Source organism: Ostrea edulis, chromosome 5, assembly GCF_947568905.1.
Source record: "Ostrea edulis chromosome 5, xbOstEdul1.1, whole genome shotgun sequence".
Taxonomy (NCBI): Eukaryota; Metazoa; Mollusca; class Bivalvia; order Ostreida; family Ostreidae; genus Ostrea; species Ostrea edulis.
In genome coordinates, this window is record NC_079168.1 from 48,870,499 (window position 1) to 48,897,183 (window position 26,685).

At 36.2% G+C, this 26,685-nt stretch overlaps 2 protein-coding genes across 2 annotated transcripts in view; both read left to right on the forward strand.

Annotated features, from left to right (window-relative positions):
* The window catches only part of LOC125650354 (beclin 1-associated autophagy-related key regulator-like), a 32,654-nt gene extending 30,508 nt beyond the window's left edge, over positions 1–2,146 (forward strand). The window contains exon 9 of the mRNA XM_048878571.2: positions 2,046–2,146. Within this exon, the coding sequence (XP_048734528.1) occupies positions 2,046–2,106 (61 nt within the window). The 3' untranslated portion in view covers positions 2,107–2,146. The remainder of the gene's footprint in view (positions 1–2,045) is intronic.
* On the forward strand, positions 2,050–20,850 carry LOC125651137 (solute carrier organic anion transporter family member 4A1-like). Its single transcript, XM_056164685.1, has 13 exons — positions 2,050–2,170; positions 12,430–12,548; positions 13,777–14,102; positions 14,220–14,435; positions 14,572–14,674; positions 14,762–14,883; positions 15,702–15,823; positions 16,067–16,205; positions 16,301–16,499; positions 17,391–17,535; positions 17,637–17,803; positions 19,548–19,612; positions 20,188–20,850. The coding sequence occupies exons 2-13, from the start codon at positions 12,484–12,486 to the stop codon at positions 20,502–20,504; spliced, it is 1,986 nt and encodes a 661-aa protein (XP_056020660.1). The 5' UTR covers positions 2,050–2,170; positions 12,430–12,483; the 3' UTR covers positions 20,505–20,850.
* The last annotated feature ends 5,835 nt before the right edge of the window (positions 20,851–26,685 follow it).

The window sequence follows — 26,685 nt, forward strand, 5'->3', positions numbered from 1 at the left end:
GCTAATGCAACAATAAAGTCTGACTGGTGATTCAATTTTATAATTATAAAAATCAATAAATATACCTTGTAAAACAAATTCATAAATGACTGAAGAACATTTTTCATTCAGTATAAACCAATCGTCTGCATTTCGAGAGCGATACACACGTAAACATGGCGATGCACTATGGCTCAGAAATATACAAGCCGATCGTTTGCTAAAACCAGCTCCGCTTTTATATTTCAAAAACAACATTTCGAGACCAAGGAGGTTATCCTGCAACTTACACGAAAACGAAATAATTATTTCTTAATTAATGTCATTTTGAAGGAAGTTATACAAAATGTCTTACCAAGGGGTTTTCAAGTTTGCTGATGCGGTATAAAAACTAAATGCATGTATAGGAAAAAGAAGAAAAGGATGTATTTTGTAACCCCAGAGTTTTGACTCTAGGACGGGTCCATATATATTGTGTAAAGTACGGAAACTGATAGGTGCCAGGGTATAGAATTAATATTTATTTAACTGGCGGCAGCCTCTTAATTTATGTGGCGGCCGCCACTTATTAACTTGCGGCCGCCAGTTAATTTATGTGGCTCCCGCCACTCAATTTAAATCATTTATATGGCTGTCAGTCTGTCACCAGTTATTCAACTCCTCTCTCTCTCAAAATGAAAGGGGTGCAATCCCTCCCCAATGCTTAGTAATATGTATGTGATATGACCCCTGGGTCGAGGCCACTGCTGGTGGACTGTTAGTCCCCGAGGGTCTCTACAGCATAGTAGCTAAGTACTTCGTTACTAACTTGAAAATACGGATGTATATTTAATTACTGTTATAAAATTTAGAAATTCATTTCAAAATTAAGGATTATCTCCCTCATGGACGAATTTGGCTCCACTTTTTTGGCACGCTGTTTTTGGCTATATTTAGCTCTAAAACTTCATAGTTATTTCGGATTTCAAACATTTCGGTTGAGCATCACTGAAGAGACATTATTTGTCGAAATGCGCATCTGGTGCATCAAAATTGGTACCGTATAAGTTATACATATACAATTAAGAGCATTAAATTACATGTATTGTTTTTCGATTGTACTGTTGAATACGTAGAACCACGGGGCTGACCCTCCATTTTTTTGACAACGTTCAATTTCTGTTATTTTCACATGCAAACTAAATTATTTTCACATTTGAAATAAGATTAATTGGCGGATTGGCCCCCACTCCACTCTTTTGGTGGTAGTAATGAATGGTAAAAATGTAATAATGAATTAACTGATCAATTGAAGGATGAACGGAGCCCCCTTCCTCCAATTTAGGAGTACGAAGTTTGGACAAAAGAGACATTTTAGGTTCCTTTTCTGCTTGTCAACAATTGTAGACGACAATTTCTCATCCGACTGTCCCTATACACTTTGAAAAACGATGCTGCGCGTTCGCGTACTATTCTAAATCTTTCCAAAATAATCACTCAGAGATACGAATTACATTGTATTTGCAATTGACAGCCGCCATATATAAATTAAGTGGCGGCATTTAAGTTTTAAGAAAACATCTCGATTTTTACTGTTGCTGAATGAATATTAGAAGCAGAGCAGGATTTTTTCTCTAGATTTCATAGCTCTTGAGGCTAGTGATACTTTTAACTAGTACTCAGGTGACTGGTAAGGTTTATGGGCCTCTTGTTTATTTTATTTCGGCTGCTCTCGTTAGTAGAAGATTTAAATTCATGTGCATGCCACAAAAATACGCTATCTCCCGAAAGGATTTTACAGCTTTAGATATTGAAATGTTGTGTCAAAAGTTTTTTAAACGATTAGCAAAATTAAGAATGCTTATAATATCAAAGTGTAATTCAAATCTACCGCAATATCGCAGGGTTCTATATTTTCACATTTGAGTTTTAAACAATATTATTATAAACCGACTTAAAAGAGAATGGCGATTTCTCACACCCATACAATGAGATGAACTTGAGTGTGTGGCCAGCACACGAGGAGAGGAACAATGTACATGGAAGTGGGTTCCTAGGTGAATGACTTCCACCATATCCTATTTCAGTCCTCAGAGGAAAACTTGGACAATTACATCAGAACAACAACTTCCCAGTATGCAAACTTAATTAATCCTGGTCATGAAGGAAGTCGAATAATTTACTTCGATCGATTTGAAAAGAAATATTACTGGTATGTATTGCATTAGCTCTCTCTCTCTCTCTCTCTCTCTCTCTCTCTCTCTCTCTCTCTCTCATTGAAACTATTCGGACCGTGTCTTTAGTTCATTTTATTGAGAAAAAATACTTAAAATGTTTATTGACACGATATTTTGTCTCTATTTGGTCCCGTTTCATAAAAGAAGTTATTTTAGATTGGCTGAATAGTACAAGGTCTGCAAAGCACAGATTGATTGATATTTTATATTTACATTTCCAATGTTTTTGCTTTTGATATCTTTACCAATTGAAATAATAGCCATTTCCTCATGAATGTGAAAAAATATGCATACGAATCTTAATAAATATAATACGACTATTTAAGCGATTAGGAATTCCGATAAAATGAAAGTAAATCTATATAAAAACACATTTCATTTTTGAATAAAAGAAAGCAAAAGTGAGCAAGCTCACATACCCCACGCTCCAACATTGCTTGACAATGCCTCACATAATGAATGGTAATGGTAATGCTATGCATTAATGCAAGAACAGGACAGATGGATTCGAAATTCTAAGTTCAAATGGAGCATAACTCCCGGAAAATTTATTGAATCAGGATATTCTGGGAATATGCACATCTACACAATGTGTCCTTATTAACTAAAAAGTTTCACGAAATTCTGTTGAGCGGTCTCAGAGGAGTTGCGCTGACAAAAACAGGACAGACGAGCTCGAAATCTAAGTTCAAATGGGGCATAACTCCCAGAAAAATTATTGAATCAGAATTTCCTGGGAATATGTACATTTACACAGTGTGTCCTTATTAACTACAAAGTTTCACGAAATTCTGTTGAACGGTGTCAGAGGAGTTGCGCCGACAAGAAAGGGACTGACGGATGGGTCAAAAACATTATACCCTCCGCAACTTTGTTGCATGGGAAATAGCTAACGCACTTCATAAAATATGCTGAAGTAAAGCGTCGCAGTTGATAACCTAATGTATTTTCCAAAAATGATTGATTGATTGAATACGGTTTAACGTCTCTCTCAAAAATCTTTCACTCATATGGAGACGTCACCATTTTCGGTGAAGGGCTGCAAAATTTAGACCTGAGCTCGGCGCTTACGACCTTTGAGCAGGGAGGGTTCTTTATCGTGCCACACCTGCTGTGACACGGGGCCTCGGGTTTTGCGGTCTCATCCGAAGGACCGACCCGTTTAATCGCCTCTTACGACAGGCAAGGGGTACTTAGGACATATTCTAACCCGGATCCCCATGGGATTTTATTTTTCAAAATGAAATTTATTTCATAAATGCATGCATTGCGTTTGTATAACTATGACTATATCAGTTTCCCCTGTGTTAAAAGAAAGCTGCAAGAAAATAAACTTACAGCCTTATTTTCAACCAATGAAAACTTTCGGATGACGGAGCTTCCAAAGAAAGGTTTTACGCAGCCGAACGTTTTATATTTTGTATATATAACGCGAAAATCATGCGACCCTATCTAAGAACGTACGTGTATGCTTTCATTCAAATTAGTGTATAATTTTTCAAAATCGTTAAATAACGAAATACAGTCGCAACCGTGCCTACTTCTTTCTTCATGTCTATACAGTAAAACACACCTATAGCGAAGTGCTGGGGACGAGCAATTTGGATTCGTCATAAAAGTAATTCGTTATATTCAATAATTTCATAATATGTTTTAAAACTACAGATAATAAAAATACTTGTAACTTCGCTTTAAGTGTAAATTCATTATAGACATGTTCGCGTTAACCGTGTTTTACTATAATCTATTGTTTAAATGCCATACATTTATGGTGGTCAGAACTGGTGAACGTAGTTATGTATAGGTCTGCAAATCCCCAGGTCTGTGACATCGCATACAGCGACTATGAATTAATTAATATTTGATTTCACTTATGTATATGTATAATTGGTTTATCACTGATAATAGTCATTCCCAAGTTTATGACAGAGCTACTAGCTACAGAACTGTTGGTTTTGGGAGAAAGTTGGGGTATACGAGAGAACTATAGATCAAAAACCGCGATATTTTTCTGTGCATGTTATCCATTGCCGCCTCAAGATTTTGATTTAGAAAAAGTCCTAACATATTTTCCCAATAAACTTGTATAAAAACCTTCCTTCGAATTTAAAATTCACACCTGTTTAAAACTACATATCCATCTACACATCATCGGTTCTTTCCGTTACACTGCAATGTAGTGTGACTGAGAAACTGACGATGTCATCTACAATGGAAAATGCACTCATGCAATTGTGGAGACAACTAACTTTTAGAATGTTACCTAGGGGCACATTTGGTCTCTTTTTATAGAAATCGTTGGATTTTATGCACATCGACATAACCTGTAGAAGAAATCTTTAGTAGACTTTAGTAGAACAAGAAGTTAAATTCATGCAATACATCACTTACAATGCAGATAATAAAAGTGAGACACCGGTCAATTGAGAGATCAGCTGGTGTTGATCATTCTGATTATTCACACGACCAAAATCAGAATTAAAAGGTCACAGGAAAGTAATGCGTGTTTTGGAGTTAAATTCAAATCACCTGCGATGTTCGGTGACCTAATTCTGGATCATGTATTTTATTAGATCGTCATAAAAAGTGTTTTACCAGGTAAATTGAAATGTAGACACATTTACTTTTGTACATACATTGGATACATTTGCTACTGGAAAATTTTGATATTCAGGTAAGTGAGAGATAGAGAGAAATCGTCTTGTCCTCTCCTGCAGTATCTGGTAGTATTCCTAGCGATGCTGTATCCAGCACTTAAATCACTGTAACTTAGCGGACCTTTCAAGACGCATAAAAAACATGTAACTATTACAGTAGTGATGAACAACAGGGCATTTTTTATTTTTATTTTTTATAATCAATCATCGTTTTATGATCGGAAGCAACTGTCGATGATCAGTGGCAATGATCGGTTCACTATTGACTTCGGGAGGGTGTGTGTGTGTGTGAAACCAATGGAAGCATGGGTCAATTTGTATAATCGACATTTAATTATATAAAGTTTCATTTCAAGTTGAAAAGTGATTTGCATGTTACACAGCCTTCATCGGGAAATTAAGAGTTGTACTATATGTTTATAAAATCATTTTACAGATCAGAGGACCTAAGGCGTCTCTATACTCAATGATTTTCGGTCAGAAAATGATATTTTTTATTAAAAATCATTGACAATTATCTGAATAGATCATAGCTACAGATCTGTAGGTCTCTTGAAAAAAATATTAGGACAGATCGGAGAGCACAGCTGAGGGCTTACATCACTGTATTCTTACATTGGCGTCTCAAAATTTCAATGGAAAATTCAGCATAAATCATTTGAAGCTGTGAGTTTTCGGTTCGCATAGTTTTAATGAACGTTTGAACAAGTGTAGTGGGAAAATTGAGGAGATTTTTGCTATTAAAATTCTGAGACGGTGATGTAAGAACAGCAATATAAAACCTCAACCGTGCGCAGAGAAAATGTCTGTCCCCACCTCTCTCTCTCTCTCTCTCTCCTTCCGAGAGCTACAGATCTGCTGGCATGTTCACGAAACTTTCCTAAGATAAGTTGTAAAATATGTCCTAAGATATAACTTAGGAAAAAAGTTAGGAACAATCTAAGATCAACATAGGACACGTTTCACGATGGTATCTTAGGAACATCTGAAGTTAGGACGTCCTAACTACATGTACTTGGGAATATTCTTATTCCTTTATTTATACGCTTGATATATGTCACTTATTTCCGAGTAAACAATTAAAATGTAGACACATGCAGCTAGAGATATTTATTCATATAGCAATTCTTATATAAATACAATATATTCAATATAATTATGTTACAAACTAAGAAATTTTAAGATCATTTACTACTTTAAATAGAATTTAAGAAATTAACTGATATTGTGATATTCAAACCTATACACGTATGTCTGATTATCATTATTATTTATTGATAATGCATTCAATGCAAAACCACTGAGCTAGCCAATACCTTGGTAACAGTTTAAAAATCGAACTAATGTACTTTGATAATTACATGTACTCACATCGATCAAGGTAGTAGATAAAAATAATTGAACAATAGTTTTTCCGACACAAGTCAAAATGGAGTCTGAATTTGATTTGTGAGTAGGTTATGCTGTACTAAAGTTAGGACGAACTAATGGTGAAGCCTTGATTTAGGAAAGCTTCTCGAAAAGTACACATCTTTACGGAAGCCGATAGGTGCCAAGATATAGAAACTGGCGGCCGCCACTTAATTTTTATGGCGTCCGCCAGTTGTTCAACTCTCTCTTTCCTTCTCTCTCAAAATAAAAGGGGTGCAATTCCTATAATCTCCCTCTCCAATTACTTAGTAATATGTAAGTGATATACAATTAAGAGTATTGTTGTTTTTAGATTGTGCTGTTAATTTACAAAGTTATATATAAATGTTCACGATATCAAATGTCGACAGATTCGCGCACGAGCAAATCTTTATGTGTTCTTAATATACCAACGTATTAGGCACGTAGAACCAGGGGGCTGATCCTCCACTTTTTTGACAACGTTCAATTACAGTTATTTTCATATGCAAACTAAGTGAGATAAGTGAAATAAGATTAATTGGCGGATTGGCCCCCACCCCCATTTTTTTGGTGTAGAAGTGAATTTGTAGTAATGAATGGAAAAATGTAATAATGAATGAACTGATGAATTGAAGGACGAACGGAGCCCCCTCCCTCCAATTTAGGAGTATGAAGTTTGGGCAAAGAGGTATTTTTAGGTTCCCTTTCTGCTTGTCAACAAATGTAGAAGACAATTTCTCCTCCATCGGTCCCTACACTTTGACTTACGATGCTACGTGTTTGCGTACTATTCTAAATCTTTCCAAAATAGTCATTCAGCAATATGAATTTAAATTGTTTTTGAAATTGGCAGCCTCCATGTATAAATTAAGTGGGGGCCGCCAGATAATAAGTGGTGGTCGCTAGTTAAATGAATATCGGCTTCCGTACATCTTAGTACTAAGATAGCTTTATGAACATGTGCAACTGCATCTGATCTACATAGATAATTGTCACTAATTTGTAATTGCAGTTTTGCCCCAGAGAGCTAGTTCTGCAGCTAGGTACATGTAGATCAAACCCAAATAAAGCACCTAGCCCTGAAATTGCTCGAAAGAAAGCACATACCATAATCGGTCGAATTTTGACATTTGATCGAAAGCTTCTTGCATGCACAGATACTTAGGGCATTGATCATGATTATTCCACCCCCATACCTTATCGCCTTATTTTTTTCTGATCTGAAATATTTTTTTTCTACTTATATTTTTTCTGAAAATGTATTACAGATAATCTAAAACTGTTATTTTTCTTCTTTGTCACGCACGTGTATTAGTAAAAATCACGTTATCAGTGATTATTAAGGAAAAAAAGTGTATCCCAGATCAGAAAAATTGATTGATTGTACCTTGTTTAACGTCCCTCTCTTTTCACTCATGGAGACGTCACCAAGACCGGTGAAGGGCTTCAAATCTTAGGCCTATGCTCTGCATATTACGGCCATTGAGCAGTGAGGGTTCTTTAGCGTGCCAGACCTACTTTGACACGGGGCATCCGTTTTTAAGGTCATCTTCGAGGACTCGTATCATTCACACCTGATGCCGAGCGTTTGACGATGGAACTGTCACTACTTGTTTTAAGGACTTAGGTCTTTCGCGGCCGGGATTCGAACCCCGACCTTCCGCATACGGGGCGAACGCTCTACCTCTAGACCACCGCTGCGGTTAGATTAGAAAAAATAAGTATATCCTCAATCAGAAAAAATAAGTATATCCTAGATCAGAAAAAAATAAGATGAGAAGGTGTGTGTGAGGGGGGGGGGGGGGGGTGATCATGATCCATGCCCCAAGTGCCTGTGCTTGCATGATAAATATAGTTATTTGTTTTAGATATCTTTCATGCGTCATGGAATAGAAATTATCATTTTCAAAAGCAATTCTAATGGAGAAAACTTTATCAGCCAGTTTATATAATGAGGAAAAAAAAGGCTTTCCTTTCTTTATTTTTCTAAACCGTAATGCAAAATGTGGTCAAAAATAAGGACGTTTTTATATTAGACTTGATGCTGACATTAACCTGTGTGTAGATCTAAATAGAATCTGTCTACGTCCAAAGCATGTAACCACCTTGTACTATTGATGCTAATATTAAACCCCCATATTACTGGTACGCATTTAAAGTGATGATTTTACTAGTTCATACTTATTCTGTTGATCAAAATATATCATGTATAGTTTACTCATCTCCATTAGATGATTATGTATATGTCATTTCAAATTTTGAAAGGGTTCAGCATATTTAGAAACGACTATTTCTTTTATCGGAAGCATTTTAATCTGCATGAGTACATGTGCGCATTTCATCTAATGTATTGTAAATATTTTATGCTCCCTTATATGTATTTCAGTTTTGTAATTCATGATACAATAATCCTTGAACTTTTTATTTAATGACGTTTGTATTCGTGAGCAAAGATTCAGTTCCACTGGAAAGAAAGTAAATCAAGTCCCAAGATCATAAATTGAAAATAAGACTTAATTAAAGGAAGTGAACATGAAAAAAATATTTGTTGCATAATAAACTTAAAAGACCCCCTGAAACTAAATAGTGTGGCCTGAATCTAATTTGCTTGTTTCTAATACGAGATTTGATCAATTAAACACTCCAAGTTAAAGGTTTATGGAGGTCATCCATTATTTCCCAGTATGCATCTGTGCTCTGACGTAGATGAGACACATTGCTGTTGTTGACTGGGTCACTATTATACGGCAGAAATTTATGGATTCATATTAGAATTGATGGATAAGGTTTTGGAGCAAAAAGAATTGAAATCAAACCTAATTACAATGCATTAAGAAAAAGAAGAAAACACTCCCACAAAATATCTCCAGCTCCTCCAACTTCTGAACTTACTCAGAAGCACTAGTACTGTTATATTTCAAGATTCCAAATCAATTAAGTTTATTAGATTTTAAAATGTTTGGAGATAATTAAGGTGACTGTGTCATAAAAGTACTGCAATATAGGCATATAAATTATATATTTTATAATAATTGATGTACATGGACCACAGATATATTTCGGATATGCAATTTACAGTTGCCAGGGTATATTATTTATTTACACTATTAAAAATTACTTATTCAGAATCTGTATCAAAGTCTGAGATTTTAAGAAATCCTTTATAATTGCAATGCTCTTTAAGAAATACTCCCTTAATTATGAGGGTAAATTAAAACTACTCTGATTTTTACCCCCAAGAGGCTGACCGCGTCTGACCTAGTTGATAAACTGTTTGTGGGCCATAAAACTTGATAGCATGCCTGCAACAGAATTGTTACTGTATTTTATTACGTGTGTGTGTGTGTGTGTGTGTGTGTAATTGGAAATATTTACACACAAATGCCATGTTATGTTTAGATTTTAATACATGTGAATACAGAAGGTATTTTTCATTTTCGTGTTTTTCTTACTTGTTTAACAATTAAGTTGTTATCTAAGTCCTCTGAGACCCTTCCTCTCTGGATACATAAATCCATGGATAAATGTAAGCTGTATCAATTATAACAGGACTTACACACACCATGTCAAAATATGGGTTTGGAGAACTGCACTTTATGTGTATATCCATGTAATCTGACACAAAATGTTCAAACTCATACAATGACACCCCTTGATCATGAATGTACATAACTCCTCTCTCATTAAAATCAATTGCTGGTAATGAAAAATTATTCTGAGAAACAATTTCTTCCTCAGTAACATCCGGTTCAAACTGATATCCCATATTTAATTCATTTTCTGCTGATGACATTTTAACATTGATGCTTACAATGTGCCAGAAATGCACAATGTGTCCTACTGACATCAGCATCAGTGCTGCCCTCTAGTGGATGCTAAGAGATAACCCAGCAGGGAGGTAATAATTTTTTCAATATGGCAGCTCCCAAGGATTGAAAAGATTAGTTAATCTTTATGAAATATCTCCCTACTAAAGAAAGCTACATCTTAATGATTTTCAGAATCAAAATGACAAATCTAAACCCTTTGTCACATTTTCATGTTCACTTCCTTTTAAGTGAAAATTTTGATTACTTATATAATTAAATTTATCTAGTACAGATGTTTAAAAAAAACCTGTAGGTTTATAAAACATTATTTTTAAATGCAAACATATACTGAAAATTTTATTTGTTTATGAAAATTATTTCAAAAAAGTTAGCTGGATTTGAAATTTGAAGGTTTACGGGAAATAGAAATGCGGTATGCATGTAGGTAGAAATTTTAATTTTTGTTGTTGTTGCACAAATCAAGACACTAAGCATAATTTGCGATCTGAGAAGTTTCCTGTGCATATCATAAAAATATACACAACAACTGATCTCTTGGCCAGGTAAATAACATTGACCATGGATAAGCTCCGCCCACATTCACTGATCCGTGGAGAAACCGTACGGTGGTTTTTTGTTTTTTTTTGTTTTTTGGTCTTTAAGTCTGTTCTCAGTTTATGGTCTTGATGCCTGGTCCCAGCCGATCACAATGAGGCTATGTACAGTACATATACATTCATTTTACTGTCATCTGTCATCCAAACCCTGTATTGCACGCTGGGAATCTGACCCTTAGAAATGAATAGAACTGAATTTCATGTGTTAAACAGCTGACCTTCGACGAACTTGCATAGGAAGACGTTGAACCATCCAACGTATAGGTAATCTTTATTGAAATTCATGGAGCCGTGAACAAAATTATAAAAACCAGGGTTCAAATAAGAGTCAAGTAACATTATCTAAACCGATTTGACATTGAAACTTTTGGGATTCGTCATCACTGATTGACAAACGAATGCTTTGCAGTTGGGTTCCCCTTTTGTCACATTGAATTATTTTCGTTCATGCAGAGTTTACGACAAAGTTGACTTAAACTTACATTAGTAGTATACCCAAAGCTTAAAATCTATTTTGTTACACAACGTATTCATGTTTGACAATGTTTTGAATTTGTAATATATTTGCCCAAGTTTCTACTTTTTTGCCATATGTATACTCCTTCCCCAGATAATGCATAATGTAATGGAAATCTATATCAATATATGCATGCCAAGAAATTCCGTCCGGTCTGAATTCGTTGGCTTCAATAGGACCACATTACATGCTGATTAATAGTAACTGTAGCCGTCGCTTATCTCTTAATTGCGGTCACTGATTTATAACGGTTTTTCTATGCCAGAGATTTTTCTAGGAATTTCTTGGCATGGATTGTGATAAGCCCTATTCAAGACTGTATTTATTACAGGGGGGTATCACATATCCCCTCCCCTCCACCCATCCCATATCTACTCGATCAGCTCCTTCTCTACCCTTCTTTCCTTTCTCCCATCATCGACTCCCCCTCTTTTATTCTATCATACATTATATGTTTGGCGGTCAGACGGATTCGTCCGTCGGTAGCAAGATGGCTCAGTTGGTAGAGCACCTGACTGGGGATTCAGGGGGCCCAGGTTCCAATCCCGGTTTGGTTCGTTGCATTTTCTCCCTTCCTGTTTACACATATTATGTTTACAATTTTTATTCCTTGTTCATCGGGCCTGATGTGATCCTACCATGAATATGAAAATAATTAAACAACGACAAAAACAAAATCATATGACGTGTAGCCTACGTGAACGAAGATGACAGTTTGTTGTGTATCAGTTAATAGAACTTTTAATATACTGCATGACCCATCAATGACATTTATTGGAGCTTTACATTTTTACTTTTCTTTGATGAAGAAAAAGCCCAGTCTTGACTCTCGCTGAGAGCAGACTTCTTTTTTATTGCTCCTTGTAACACTTCATAATTTCAATATGTAGACGTTTTAGTGTTTTTCTTCTTCAGGTTTTTGTAGTTTAATTTTATTGTTAGTTTGTATTTGTTTTTATTTTATTTATCTACAGGTTTTGACTGTTGAAATATTGTTATAATGCACTTGTTGAAGGAATAAGCAAAATCTTGGGAAAACTATTGTAAATATTTGATTGTATTTGATAACGCAGCTGTTGATATTTGATTCGGCCTGCTGGGGACTATGCGGTCCGTATAGTCTCAAGAAGTCCGAATAAATATAAATAACTCTTGAAAGTAAATATGGTGACCGAGTGATGCATGTGTGTATAAATATTCAAATGTTTTAAATTTTATTTTCTCTTTCAATTTTACGCAAAGTGACTTGATATCAAGAAGTACATTTTGACACGTTATCTCCATACAACGAAAACAATGCCACCAGGGGTCGAGAAAGCTGAAAAGAAATCCAAATATGGTTGCTTGAGCTTTCGGCCGAGGTGAGTTTTACCTACATTTTATGTATATTGGATTTCAGGTACAATACAGTGTTGATTGTTGCGTTTATATCTGTCTTCACACCAATTAAAGGGACATGGACACGATTTGAACTAAAACTATTTTCTTTTTAATGTTTACAATGCTTAACTAAGGTATTTCTAATGGTAAGCAAAACATTGAAGGTCAGATATCGAGTTACAAGTGAGATACAGCACTCAAAATTCTTTGTTATGTAAATAAGGCTAGTGCCTTGTTTTTGTTTACATATAGCAGTAGAATGTTCAATAGAAAATGTCATGTTTAAAACAAAATAAGATGTGACAAACACTAGTAACTGTTTAATTGTGTCCAGAATTAACTTGGAATTGGAAAAATCTCCTGTAAATGAAACTTTTGGTGGTATATTTAACCTATGTAAACAAAAACATGGCACGAGGTTTGTGTATATAACAAAAAAATGTAAGCTCTGTATCTCTCTTGCAACTCGGCAACTGACATGCACATTTTTGCTGACCATCAGAAATACATCAGTTAAGCATTGTACACGTTAAGAATGGGAAAATAGAATTGGAAAATTTTCAGCTCAAATCGTGTCCATGTCCCTTTAAAGGACGACAATCTGAACTCCTTCTTCAATAGATTGATTGATGTTTTCCGCCACACTCAACAATTTTTCAGTTATCTGGTTGCGCCCAGTTTTTATTGGTGGAAGAGAGAACCCAGATACAATGTACCTGGGAAGAGACCACCGACCTTCCGAAAGTGAATTGGGAAACTTTATGTAGAGAAGACCATCAATTGCCAGAAAAGTAATAATTTGAGTACATGCATAGAATTCTGCGCAAATCTCAAACATTTTGATTACTATTGTTCCAATAAAAGTGTGTCACTTATCTTAATCGCGCATGCAAATTTCATTACTGATTGGCCGTATGGTTTGAATAAAAGTGAAAACGGATGACATCACTATGCCGTTTTTTCAATATGATTGGTCACTGAAAACAAAATAAAACCTGTTTCAATGAAATCTGATGAGAAGCCTCGCCCCAAACTTTGCACGTTCGATCAAGCGAAATGGCACGCTGTTATTGGAACGATAAAAGGTTCGTTATCCTTCTATCTCTGAAAGTAAACCGGGGCAGTATAGTGTTGATAAAATACCATACACAATATACATGAAAACGTAGCTATCGACTTCGTTCCTATTTATGTTTATCCTGTTTTCAGCTGCGTTCAGTTCTTGAATACTATAAGATGGCATGTGTTTTGGCATTGTGTTTTCGCCTTCTGCGAAGGCTTCATCGTCAACGGTGTCATCAACATCATCATCGTGACTCTGGAAAAGCGATACGAACTAACTAGTCAGAAGTCTGGAATGATCGCATCAGCCAATGATTTTGGAGCCGCTGCACTACTTATGCTTGTGGGGTATTTAGGAACGCATGCCAATAAGCCTCGTCTGATGGGAGCAGGCATGTTTTTGATGTCTTTGGGATGTCTTGTGTTCACACTACCACAGTTTATCGGAGACAAATACACGTATACCATATCTAGTAAGACCAAGGTTTACAGGTTTTTTTTTTACATGATAATGAATCATATATAAGCATGAATTTAAAAAAAAACGGTATTATATGACATTTGGAATGCTACATTCCTATTCATTTTAGGCACAGCCGCAAATTCTACGGAGAACGTCTGCTTCATTTCTAACTCCAGCGAGGGAACTTGCTCAGTAAAAGAATTCAAACAGAACTACAACGGCTATTACTCAATGTTGTTGATAGGGAACGCTCTCATCGGGATAGGAGCAGTGCCCTCATTCACACTGGGTTTGACGTACATTGAGGAAAATAGTAAAACTAGGGACTCTTCTCTTTACTTCGGTAATTCTCGCTCTCTCATGATTCTTTACCCCAGTTGTCATCATCTGTCCTAGAGTTTCATTTTTAGAGACGAGGAAGATATGATTCTGACAAGAAAATAGATCCCTACTATGTATATTAGTAATATCCTCCACAGGATGTGCGTTTTGTTGTGCGGCGATTGGTGTTGCTGTAGGATATATTGCAGGAGCACAGTCTTTATCCATATTTGTAGACGTTGATAAAATAGACGTGAGCAGGTAAAATTTATCATCATAATGTCAGAATACGGAATTACGGACCGGATACTTGCTAATTTCTAAATAAACTGCTTGATATCTTTTCAGTCTAGCACTAACTCCGTTTAGCCCTCAGTGGGTGGGGGCGTGGTGGATATGTATTTTTGCTGGAATGGGGGGTTTCCTACTAGTTTTGCTTCCAATTACCGGATATCCTCAAAGGCTTCCAGGTAACTAAAACATTTCAGTTTTCAAGGACCCCCCTCTCCCCCCCCCACAGGAAGAGGTAATTTTTTGTCTGTAATAATAATAGTAGGGGTCTATACCATACCACCCCCTGAAAAAAACCCCACAATGAGTGAGTTGAGTTTTAATCAAAACTTCGATTCACATAACTCTAGTAAATAGCTCGATCGGCTTTTATCGTCCAAGTTCTTTCTGATCCAGTATAATTCAACTATCTATGCCATTGACCCACCATGAAAATAATGCTCATTGACGCATATAACCAGAAATATTCAATTCAACATTTCTTCACGACCACTTTTCGACTCGTCCTAATGTTTAGTCCGATGACCACGCACAACGTCACTTCCGGTATCGTATATAACTCTCAAGTTTCAAAATCAAATGTTATATATGAATATTGAAAAACAATATATCTCTTTTAATAAATATTGTGATGCAGTTATATCAAATATGAATATGTTAATACACACACACACACAAAGGTTCATATAATTTTATTCGATTAATGTTAACGAAAGTATATAATTACCGGAAGAGACGTTGTTCATGGCCATCAGGATAAACAAAGGGATGGGAGAAACCTTGTCTTTTTTTTTTTTTTATTAGGGGTGGTATAATCTAGATTCGTAGTATTATTATTACAGAAAAATCACCGGTTCCCGTGAACACACTTTCTCATGAAATAAGACAAAAAAATAAACAAATGATAATAATAACAGAACCATTGCAAAGTATCGTTATACAATGAAAATTAGCCCACCTTAGGGTGAATTTAGTTAACATTGCATTATTTATATAGGTTATGATGAACTACAGAAGCTAAAGATTTCGGAAGCTCACACCAATTCGGAGAAAGTTTATAAAGAAGAAGAGGGATTCGGCAGGAGTATAAAACATTTACCAAAATCACTTTGGCTACTGGTATGAGAATGTGTTAAAATTATACATGTATCTTCTTTCCATTTTCTTTTCTCTCTCTTACTCTCTCTTTCTTGCTCTCTTAGAAATGTGTTGTGCAGAACAACACAACCGATACTGCAAATGTTATAATATTGTGAGGGTTGAATATCGTATTTGTATATAATTTTATTTTATATATATATATATATATATATATATATATATATATATATATATATATATATATATAAACTATCATTGAAGGTAAAAAATCCCGCATTCGTCTTTATCATCCTCGGAGGAACTGTGGAAATCTTTATCGTTGGTGGTTTAGCAACATTCGGCGCAAAATTGTTCCAAGAGTTTTTCAACGTGGATATTTTTGAGGCGGGAAATCTAATGGGTAACAGAAGTTATCATATCACGGTGTATTATTTAGGCAAGTGACTTCTACTTTAATGGGTACAAAATGGATATGAAGACAATATCTACATGTAGGTTTCATCACCGTACCTGGATCTGGTGGTGGCATGTTGTTTGGTGGCTATGTGGTGAAAAAATTCAACCTGAGATGCAGAGGTATCATTCGCTTCAGTTGCGCATGTCTGTTCCTTTGCATGTTGCTTGGTCCTGCCTTCCTGGCCAGTTGCCCGAGCCGACCAATAGCTGGCGTGTCTACATCATATCCAACAAATAGGTTAAGATTGATAAACACGGTGTATTTTGTCAACTATAAAACTAGTCAATCATTTTAAAGTAAAACAAATTCGTTGATGCATAGTATTGTTCTATCTAAAGCAGATTATAGTATGTTAATGTTAAACAGAAATGTTAAAATCAAGCAAACATTATGATTCCTATGCAATTATTGACTTTTAATGAGGTCTATAAGTGACCATACGGATCTGGTCATGTATTGGTGGACCAAGTCATGTATTGGTGGACCAAGTCCGTAAGCTGAGTCCAACCAATACCTGACATGGTCCGTATTAATCAAGATTAAACACTATCAAAGGTCAATAACTGCTTTATTAAATGATCAGGAATTTTACATAAGTTTTCACAATATTTTTTTTTTCAATTCTTTAAAAAAAATGAAAAGCAATTATATTACATGTATATCACATTATAACAATATCAGAAAAAACCAACAAAATTCTCAATATTTTACACTTACCTGAATCTGCTGTCTGCCATTTTATTTATCAATAAACGACACATAACAATACATGCTTTAAAACGCGCAATTTTATTGGTCGATAAAAATGACAGCAAATCTTTGGTTGGTTAAGAGAGAAATCCCGAATAAACCTCCCACAGTTAATATTGAGGTGGTTTCACTCTGAGGTACACACAAGAAAAGATCGTCTGGACCACTCAGAGAGTATCAAAATTTCTGATCATGAGATGATGTAAAACTTATACGGTACCAATTTTGATGCACCAGATGCGCATTTCGACAAATAATGTCTCTTCAGTGATAGAGAATACAGGTCTTGTTTGAGAACATTTTGATTCTATGTATCCCCTCTTTTACCTAGTCACTAATCCATAATGTCGTTAAAGGTTGATATCTTTATTTGAATAGCGAGTCCTCTCTCATCTCTTCATGCAACTCGAATTGTGGGTGCACTACGGCGGGATACGAACCTGTATGCGACCAAAATCAGATTGTGTACTTCTCTCCGTGCCATGCCGGTTGTACAAGTGTTACTTCAGTAAATGGAACGAAGGTACATATAGAGTAACGTTGAGTATTCCCTTTTATGTGATTTTCAATTGAGGTAATATTTATAAACCATAGAAGATATGAGTAGGTAAATCTATATTGTAGATATATCAAGACTGCTCCTGTATCAACAGGACTGCCGCATCCATGACATTGACGAGCGGGACATGTTCTGGAAAATGCGTCTGGTTTTACATCTTCTGCGTCTTGTTATTTTTGATGATGTTTCTGACATTCTCTACAACGTCACCGATACTAACAGCTATGTTCAGGTACCTAGGGCCTTGCTGTCAGTACATGTTCCCCCATTACTGTTGTTTGTTACATTACTTCCGGACAGTGCGTCCTTTTGTATTATCTTACTACGGATTGTACTCGTATTATTTAACTCTAACTTCTGACCGAGCTTTAATGTTGTATGCATTCTAGGTAATGTGATGAAAAAGTTTCCACAACTTTTACTTGTTAATAATGAATTTTCTGCTATTACATGTAGTGTTGGACACTCTTCAAACCTCGAGTATATCTCGCAATCTAAAGCATGAAGTTAGAGAAAAACCGGTAATTAACTCGCTATCTTTGTGATACCTATATTCCGGTAACATATTTTAATGAAAGGGGAATATAACGAACAGTGATCAATCTCATAAGTCCTATAAGAAATAAAAATTAGAGAGGTGGGCAAACATGGACCCTGGATATACCAGAGGTGGGATCAGGTGCCTAGGAGGAGTAAGCATATCCTTTCAACCTGTCACACCCACCTTGACCCCATATCTTGATCAGGTAAATGTAGTAATCCGTAGGCAAAAGCAGTGTGCTACTAACGGCCTAACAATCGGTATGAAACACGTCAGACAGCATTTGACCCAATGATAGATTGTATTGGCAAACTAGATCGTTATGACGACCATAGCACTTGTTTGTCAGTAACCTGCCTCGATTTAAAATCTGATCATACGCAGAACAAGCTCTTGTATATCAATTATTTGAGACTGATTGATTGATTATATATTGTTTAACGTCCCACTCGAGAATATTTCACTCATATGGCGACGTCACCATTGCCGGCGAAGGGCTGCAAAATTTAGGCCTATACTCGGCGCTTACGGCCTTTGAGCAGGGTGGGACCTGATGAAAAACGGGGTTTCGGTTTTGCGGTCTCATCCGAAGGACTGTCCCATTTAGTCGCCTCTTACGACAAGCAAGGGGTACTAAGGGCATATGCTAACCCGGATCCCCACGGGAGCGAATCACTTGAGATATATAAACACCATATGCAGGTGATAATGGAATAATGCTACATAGATATGATTGAGATATGGGAAGTTGACGATGGAGAAGCTGAAAACACCCCGTTTGTCATAAAATTGAGTTGTTAGTTGACCGTTAATATCTATTTTCAATAAAATCGATTTAAGTACGAAGCAGATGTGGAGGACTCTGCGGTAGTTTTTATTTCGAGTTCACAGGGATATAATTATCGAATCGACATATGAATAAAAATGATTATTGCTAATAGATAAAGCGTCGTCGATATACCTAAATGTCGAGATGAAGGCCGCAGCATTGACTTTGCTCATACAATGTACAAATCTATCCGTTGTGTTTTTTAATGTCTGGTATGGACTTTTCACATCATTGACACCCAACTTGCATAAATGTTTCTGCATTGTTCTTGAAGAATTTTGAATTGTTTCGTTGCTGTGTAGCAAATTTCAGCCTTTTCTTTACAGAGGCTGCATGCTGTATACCATTCTTTGCACGAGTGCTACATCGGAATTATTCTTAATTTAGTATATCGAAGTAATTGGGTATCCGACTTTTGTATGATCTTTGCTTTTTATAATTCAGGGTTTAGGCACGTGTTCTGACCATTGGAGTTCCTTTGTATTATGCTGTGTTGTCGCACGTGACATTGAAGTTGCACAAACGCTATCAAAAAATCATTAGAAATACCTTCTTTTTGTTAGTTTTGATTTTCTTTACTCAAACGCACATCAAAACTATTTTCAGATGCATTCCACAACAGCAACGATCACTTGGAATAGGAATACAGTTAACTTTTGGGCGTATGCTCGGTAAGGAAATATAATAATGATTTTATCATAGTCCGTCTCATATTACAAACGATATCATTTGTCTGATGTGCATAGATAAAACCAAAACATTGGTGTCCCTTTTAGAATCTAAATCTAACTAATGCAACATGTCTTTGAAAAGGATCCCTGTATACCCAGTATTCGTCTGGCGTCTTAACACAGTTGTAATGATTGCCACAATTTACAATATCAACGATTGCAAATGGACGTCAGATTACTCGAATGACGATTGCAAATGGACGTCAGATTACTCAAATGACGACTTGTCGAAGACCAACATTTTATAAAAAGTCCATTGACTGTTGAAAATATTACCTTATGAATTATGGAATATCCGGGTAATTCCGGATAACGTAAGACTTTTTACGACAAAGAGGAACTACACGAGTCGATTAAAGGATGGAATATCCTACGTTGATTTAACATGGCTTGAAGGCTAAAGTGTCTATATTTCGTTAAATATAAACCAAAATGTCATATCATGGGCACGTAAGACTTTCATATTTTTCTTGTGCGACGTTTTAATTTGGTAATCTTATTTCATGATTGATCAGGAACTACGCCTGGACCAATATTTCTGGGAGCTATATTGGACAGTACTTGCTCAGTGTGGCAGGAGACTTGTGGAGCACGAGGGTCATGCTGGATATATGATAAATGGCCGCTAGGTATACGTCTTATGCTGTGGTGGATGGGCACAAAGCTGGTCGGGTTTGTCCTCCTTCTAATTGCATCCTTTGTTTATAAACCGGAAGTAACACAAGAAACCCAAGAGACTGAGAAGTCAAAGAACAACATAATGGAGAGGACAGCGGCAGATAATCCGGTCTTCAGTGTGCTTGATGAGGACAATTATAATGTTAGGTTATGAGGGAGAAAGAGAGATGATTTTGAAATATTTATCATTTGTTGTGAATTTTCAGTTATCGTCTTGCACTGAGATTATTTATAGCTTTTCTTATAAATTGATTTATCAAAAAGCTCACTTTACTGGCATGTCATACAAAATACAAAAAAGTTGGTGTTTTAACCCAGTCTGTGATAAAGTCTATCTCATAGCTTTAGGTCCACTTAACATTTGTAACCAGTTTGAAAATTTATTGCCTGATGTCATGATTAATTTCTATATGATGTGTCATTTGTTGTACATCCCCGACATTAGTCCGAAAAATCTGACGTTTTTCTGGCTTTATTTTATGATTTCGATATTTACCGTGCCTGGAAAACGTCAGAACCGGCGCCATTACGTAAACTGGAAAATCGCCGCCTCCAGTTGGAGGCGGCATTCTCGGGTCGATTTTAAATACTTTGGAGTCGAATTCAATGTTAAGATCATAATTAATCAATAAAACGATGCTTCTTGTACTTACTAATATCGATCAAAAGAAAATATCACCTCAGAATTCGATATTAGAAGCACACAATTGCAGTAAACTGAATTTTCGTTGTCATTTGAGCGTGACTTAAAACAAAGCTCGACAGATTGTTAAAATGTTTTCATGAGGCTATTTATGTGATGAAAGAAACCATAAAAATCGATATTAATAAGTACAAGAAGCATCGTTTTATTGATTGATTATGAGTTTAACATTGAATTTGACTCGCAAGTATTTAAAATCGACCCGAGAATGCCGCCTCCAATTGGAGGCGGCGAATTTCCAGTTAACGTAATGACGCCGGTTCTGACGTTTTCCTGGCACGGTAAATATCAAAATCATTAAAAAAAAAAGCCAGGAAAACGTCAGATTTTTCGGACTAATACGACATATATTTCGATAACACTTGTTTTGGAGACATATCATTCAATTAGCCAATCAGCATAGACGTTACATTGTAGAGGAATGAATACTAGTATATGAAATATTAAACAAATCAATCTGATAAAATTTCCAAATGCAAAATAGTATACACTCTTCATAATTCCTTTAATTCAAATTACAGAAATATCATAGGTAAAAGCTCTTTAGTGCTAAATCATAATTGAATCATGTTAATCAGGATATCTACACATTTCTAATTTTTACGCATGAAAAACGAGAAAATAGTTTGAAATGCAAGTAGTGTTGGGGTAGATGAGGATATCCACATGATTGGAGTTCGTGATTATTATGCGAATTACTATGTCAAAGGAACACTTACTCCAATTTTTATGTTAGATATTAGTAAAGATGAAAAGGTGTAATAAAGATATTTATTCTATGATTACTACTGTATTTTATGAATAATGATTGATCACTCAATCTACTACAAAATCACTAATGTTACATGTCAATCAGACGAATAGCTGGTCAGGTACAGGCGATGGTATGTTATGGCTTTTCGAATCATTTAGGAGGTGTGTTTAATTGAATTTCTTCTCGATTAGATCACTTTAAAGAACTACTCTTCAACAATTAACACTATTTAGCCATTAGTGTTTGAAGCTACCTTTAATTTTAATAACAAAGATTTGATGAAAGGTGAATATAACGAACAGTGATCAATATCATAGCTCTTATAAGCAATACAAAATAGATGGTTTGGCAAATACAAACCCCTGGACACACCAGAGGTGGGATCAGGTGCCTAGGAGGATTAAGCATCCCCTGTCGACCGGTCACACCCGCCGTGAACCCTATATCTTGATCAGGTAAACGGAGTTATCGTGGGGTTTTTATTTTCAGTGTGCCAAGAACGGCATAACAATCGGTATGAAACATGTCAGACAGCATTTGACCCAATGGTAGGTTGTATTATTACACTGTCATGTAAAATACTCGAATCTGATTGGTCGAGAAGCATTTGAAAAAACATATTGTTACCCCCTGAGAACAGAAAGCACGCGCTCCAGGGTGATAGTATTTAGAAACGGGTAACAGTACTTGACAACGGGTGATATTATATAAATATTGCATGTATTTGAGGGTAACATTGAAAATTTTCACCCCGAGAAAACCATTGTCAACCGAGGCGTAGCCGAGGTTGACAATGGTTTCTCGAGGGGTGAAAATTTCCAATGTTACCCTCAAATACATGCAATATTTGTTTTATTATACTGAATGTTATGTAAACTGGAAAGCAGAAAAACTTACGTCTGTTGACATTTGATCAATCACTGTCGTGCGACATTTCGTATTTCGATGCGGGTACTCGCGTTTATTACAAACGCTCAAACAACGTCGTCTAGCAATCTACGGCGAACCGTACGCGCATAAATTTGACGCATGTGATAATCTTTTATAATATCACCCGTTGTCAAGTACTGTTACCCGTTGCTAGATACTATCACCCTGGGGCGCGTGTTTTTTGTTCTCAGAGGGTAACAATATGTTTTTTCAAATGCTTCTCGACCAATCAGGTTGGAGTATTTTACATGAAAGTATAATAACATAAAATATTACCTCATGCGTCAAATTTATGCGCGTACGGTTCGCCGGAGATTGTTAGACGACGTCGTTTGAGCGGTTGTAATAAACACAAATACCCGCATCAATATACGAAATATCGCATGACAGTGATTGATCAAATGTCAACAGACAATCTCTACCCAGAGTTATCGTTCCTTACACTCACATATACCTCTGTCAACGTCCCAAAATACTAGTAAGCAATGTTATTCCACATGTAAATCCAATTTTTTTCAGGCTAATAAAATTAAGACCTACTTTATAAGATACCGGGAAAATTTAGGACAAGCAACTATTTGTAGTTTCCCCCTCATTACTATGCATTCTTCATGTACCTATGTATAGGCCTGGTGCAATAGAACAACTCAATATCCGCGTTTCAACCCAAATCAATGCTTCTTGTGTCACAAAAAGACTTTGACATCTGCTCAGTATCATTTATATATATATATTTTTGTAACTGAAGTCGAAACCATACTTTATTTGAACATACGTGCCATTTTACAAAAATCTTGTAAAAACCCTCGAGACGTTGACAGAAATGTATGTGAGAACAAGGATCGACAACTCTGGGTAGAGATTGGTCAACAGACGTAAGTCTTTCTGCTTTGTTGTTTATATAACATTAAGTATAATAAAACAAATATTGCATGTAGTTGAGGATAACTTTGAAAATTTTCACCCCTCTACACCTTGGTTGACAATGGTTTTCTCGGGGTGAAAATTTTCAATGTTACCCTCAACTACATGCACTATTTATATACTAGCGGAAAAAAAGAAACTGCATTATAAAATTTTTCTATATTTATTGTCTATATTTATAAAATATAAACAATCGATAAAGGTGATGTTTTTTTTAACAATATCGGATAGTACCCGACTCAGATGCACGGACTTTTTCATGGTTAGTGAACACATGTTGTTTATTGAAGTGTTCGTACGCACGAGTTTTACTGGCCAATGGAGTAAGAAGTGTAAAAGGTTTGTTTGGACACTATTCGTTAAGAAAAGCACTTTAGTTTTGACAAAATTTACCCTTCTGTCATGTCACGACTCAGCGAAAACCAACGTAATCGTGCTGTTGGGATGCTTCAAGCTGGAATGGCACAAAATATCGTAGCAAGACACTTTGGAGTTCATCGGAACACCATCCAGTCATTATGGAGACGTTTCCAACAATCTGGTAACACTCAGGATCGATCACGTTCTGGGCATCCTCGTGTGACGTCGCGTCGACATGACAACCACATTAGACTTGTGCACCTGAGAAATCGTTTCCAGACAGCAAGTTTGACTGCTCGTAGCATAAGACGGTCTGATGTTGTGCTCGCGCAGACGATTACGCACAGTTCTTCGACTGATTGGTCGAAGTTCAGGAATGCTACGAGCAGTCAAACTTGCTGTCTGGAAACGATTTCTCAGGTGCGCCCAATACTGCTTCAACGTCATCGTATCGCTAGACTAGCGTGGTGCAGACGACATCTGCGATTCAGAATACAGGACTGGACCAATATTCTGTTCACTGATGAATCCAGATTTCATTTGGGGGAGCGGTACCAGGTGTTGTGCAACGTCGACAATTCGGTGGAGGTAGCGTTATGGTGTGGGGTGGAATAACAGCACGTGGAAGGACCCCCCACCCTACAAATTGTCATTGGAAATCTCACCGGCGTACGCTCTCGAGACGAAATTATTCAGCGCCATGTGATACCCTTCATACTGAGACAGCAAAATCACATCACTCTGCAGCAAGACAACGCAAGGCCACATGTTGCACGTGTAGTCGGGGGCTTTTTTGTTCAACAGAATGTCGATGTCTTGCTTGGCCAGCTGTCTCTCCCGATTTATCGCCGATCGAGCACGTCTGGGATGAAATGGAACGACGTCTACGCCGTTTACCAAATCAGCCAGTGACATTGGCTGATTAAGGCCAGGCTTTAACCAACATCTGGAACAACATCCCTCAAGCATTTCTGAACTCTTTAGTGGCATCAATGAGGCGCCGTTGTCAAGGATGCGTGAATGCAAATGGTGGTCACACGCGTTATTAACTTTGTTAATTCAAGTTCGAATACCAGTGTCTTTCGAGTGTGCTGAAATTGACGTTATTCGACGTTAACATTAATGGATTATGAAATGTTGTACGAATACATTTGTTAACAGTATTACAAAAAATAAAATTTGTTCATTGTTATTTCTTTATTATTTTTTCATATATCAAATAATGTTTACAGGTTCTTTTTTCCACTAGTATATATTGGCAAACTAGATCGCTATACATGTAACGACCATATAATTTGCAAAGTGTTGACTTTAAACGAAACTGTTGAAACCCCTGTACCAACAACTTGTTTCTCAGTAGCTTGTCTCGATTTAAAAACTGACCATACGCAGAAAAGTTATTGCGTATCGAATCAGTTGAGATATATTTAAACACTATATGCAGGTGATAATGGAATACTGCTACATAAATATGGGAAGTTGATGATGGAGAAGCTAAAATCATCCCGTTTGTCATAAAGTTGAGTTGTTAGTTTGCCGTTAATATCTACTTTCAATAAAATACCTAAGTATGAAGCAGAAGTGGACGACTCTGTAGTGTCTTTTATTTCGAGTTCACAGGGATATATCAAATTGACATATGAATTAAAGTTATTATTGTTACCAGATAAAACGTCGTCGATATATCTAAATGTCGAATTGAAGGCCACAGCAAGAGAATTTTTCTTCTCACGTAGAAGACTTTTAATAAATTCTGCTTCATATGAATATAAAAATAGGTCAGCTAACAAAGAAGCACATTCATGGTCATGGGAATTCCAACAGACCGTTAAAAAGACCTGATCACCTAAGGCCACGAAGATATTGTCAATGAGGAACTTTAGCATATTTTTTATTTCAACTTCAGAGTACATGTGCGTGGAATCAGATTGGTGTTTAACAAAGTAATTTTTTGGATAACTGATCTCTAGATATACTATGAATATTTCCGTTTTCCATTTTTGTTGAAGAAGCAACAGTCTATGATGTCAAAAAGTCTTGTCTTTAATTCATCGTGAGGAATGGTCGTGTAAAGTGTTGAAAAGTCATACGTTTTGATGTCGTTGATTTGAGAAAAGTTTTGCGATTTCAAGTTTACTAAAAGTTCTTTAGAATTGTTTAGAATCCACATTTGATTTACACCACTTCTGGCATATGTAGTCGCACAGTACGTTTGAAGTTTTTCCTTCACAACTGTTAATATTTTCGTGAGGAGCAAATATAAGGGCTTGCTAGAGCACTTTCTGGATATGTCTTTTTATTTGTCACATTATACACTTTGATGAAAGGTGAAGATAACGAACAGTGATCAATCTCATAAATCCCATAAGCAATAAAAAAAAAATTAGATAGTTGGGCAAACACGGACCCCTGGATATCATAACAAAAACTGTGTGGGAGAAAACCTACTACGGGGAAAATCTGATATTCCTTCTAGGAAACCGCTATTGCTAGATTTCCGAGGTGGATTTCACTTTGGAGAAAGGTTACAGTATTGTACCAATGCCTATCATAAGAAGATTACAAACAACGAAGGTAGATGTACTATATAGTATTCTCTTCAATGATTTATCAAATATCTTGACAAGTTAATTCACATTCATGTTTGACCCTTGTTATATGTAC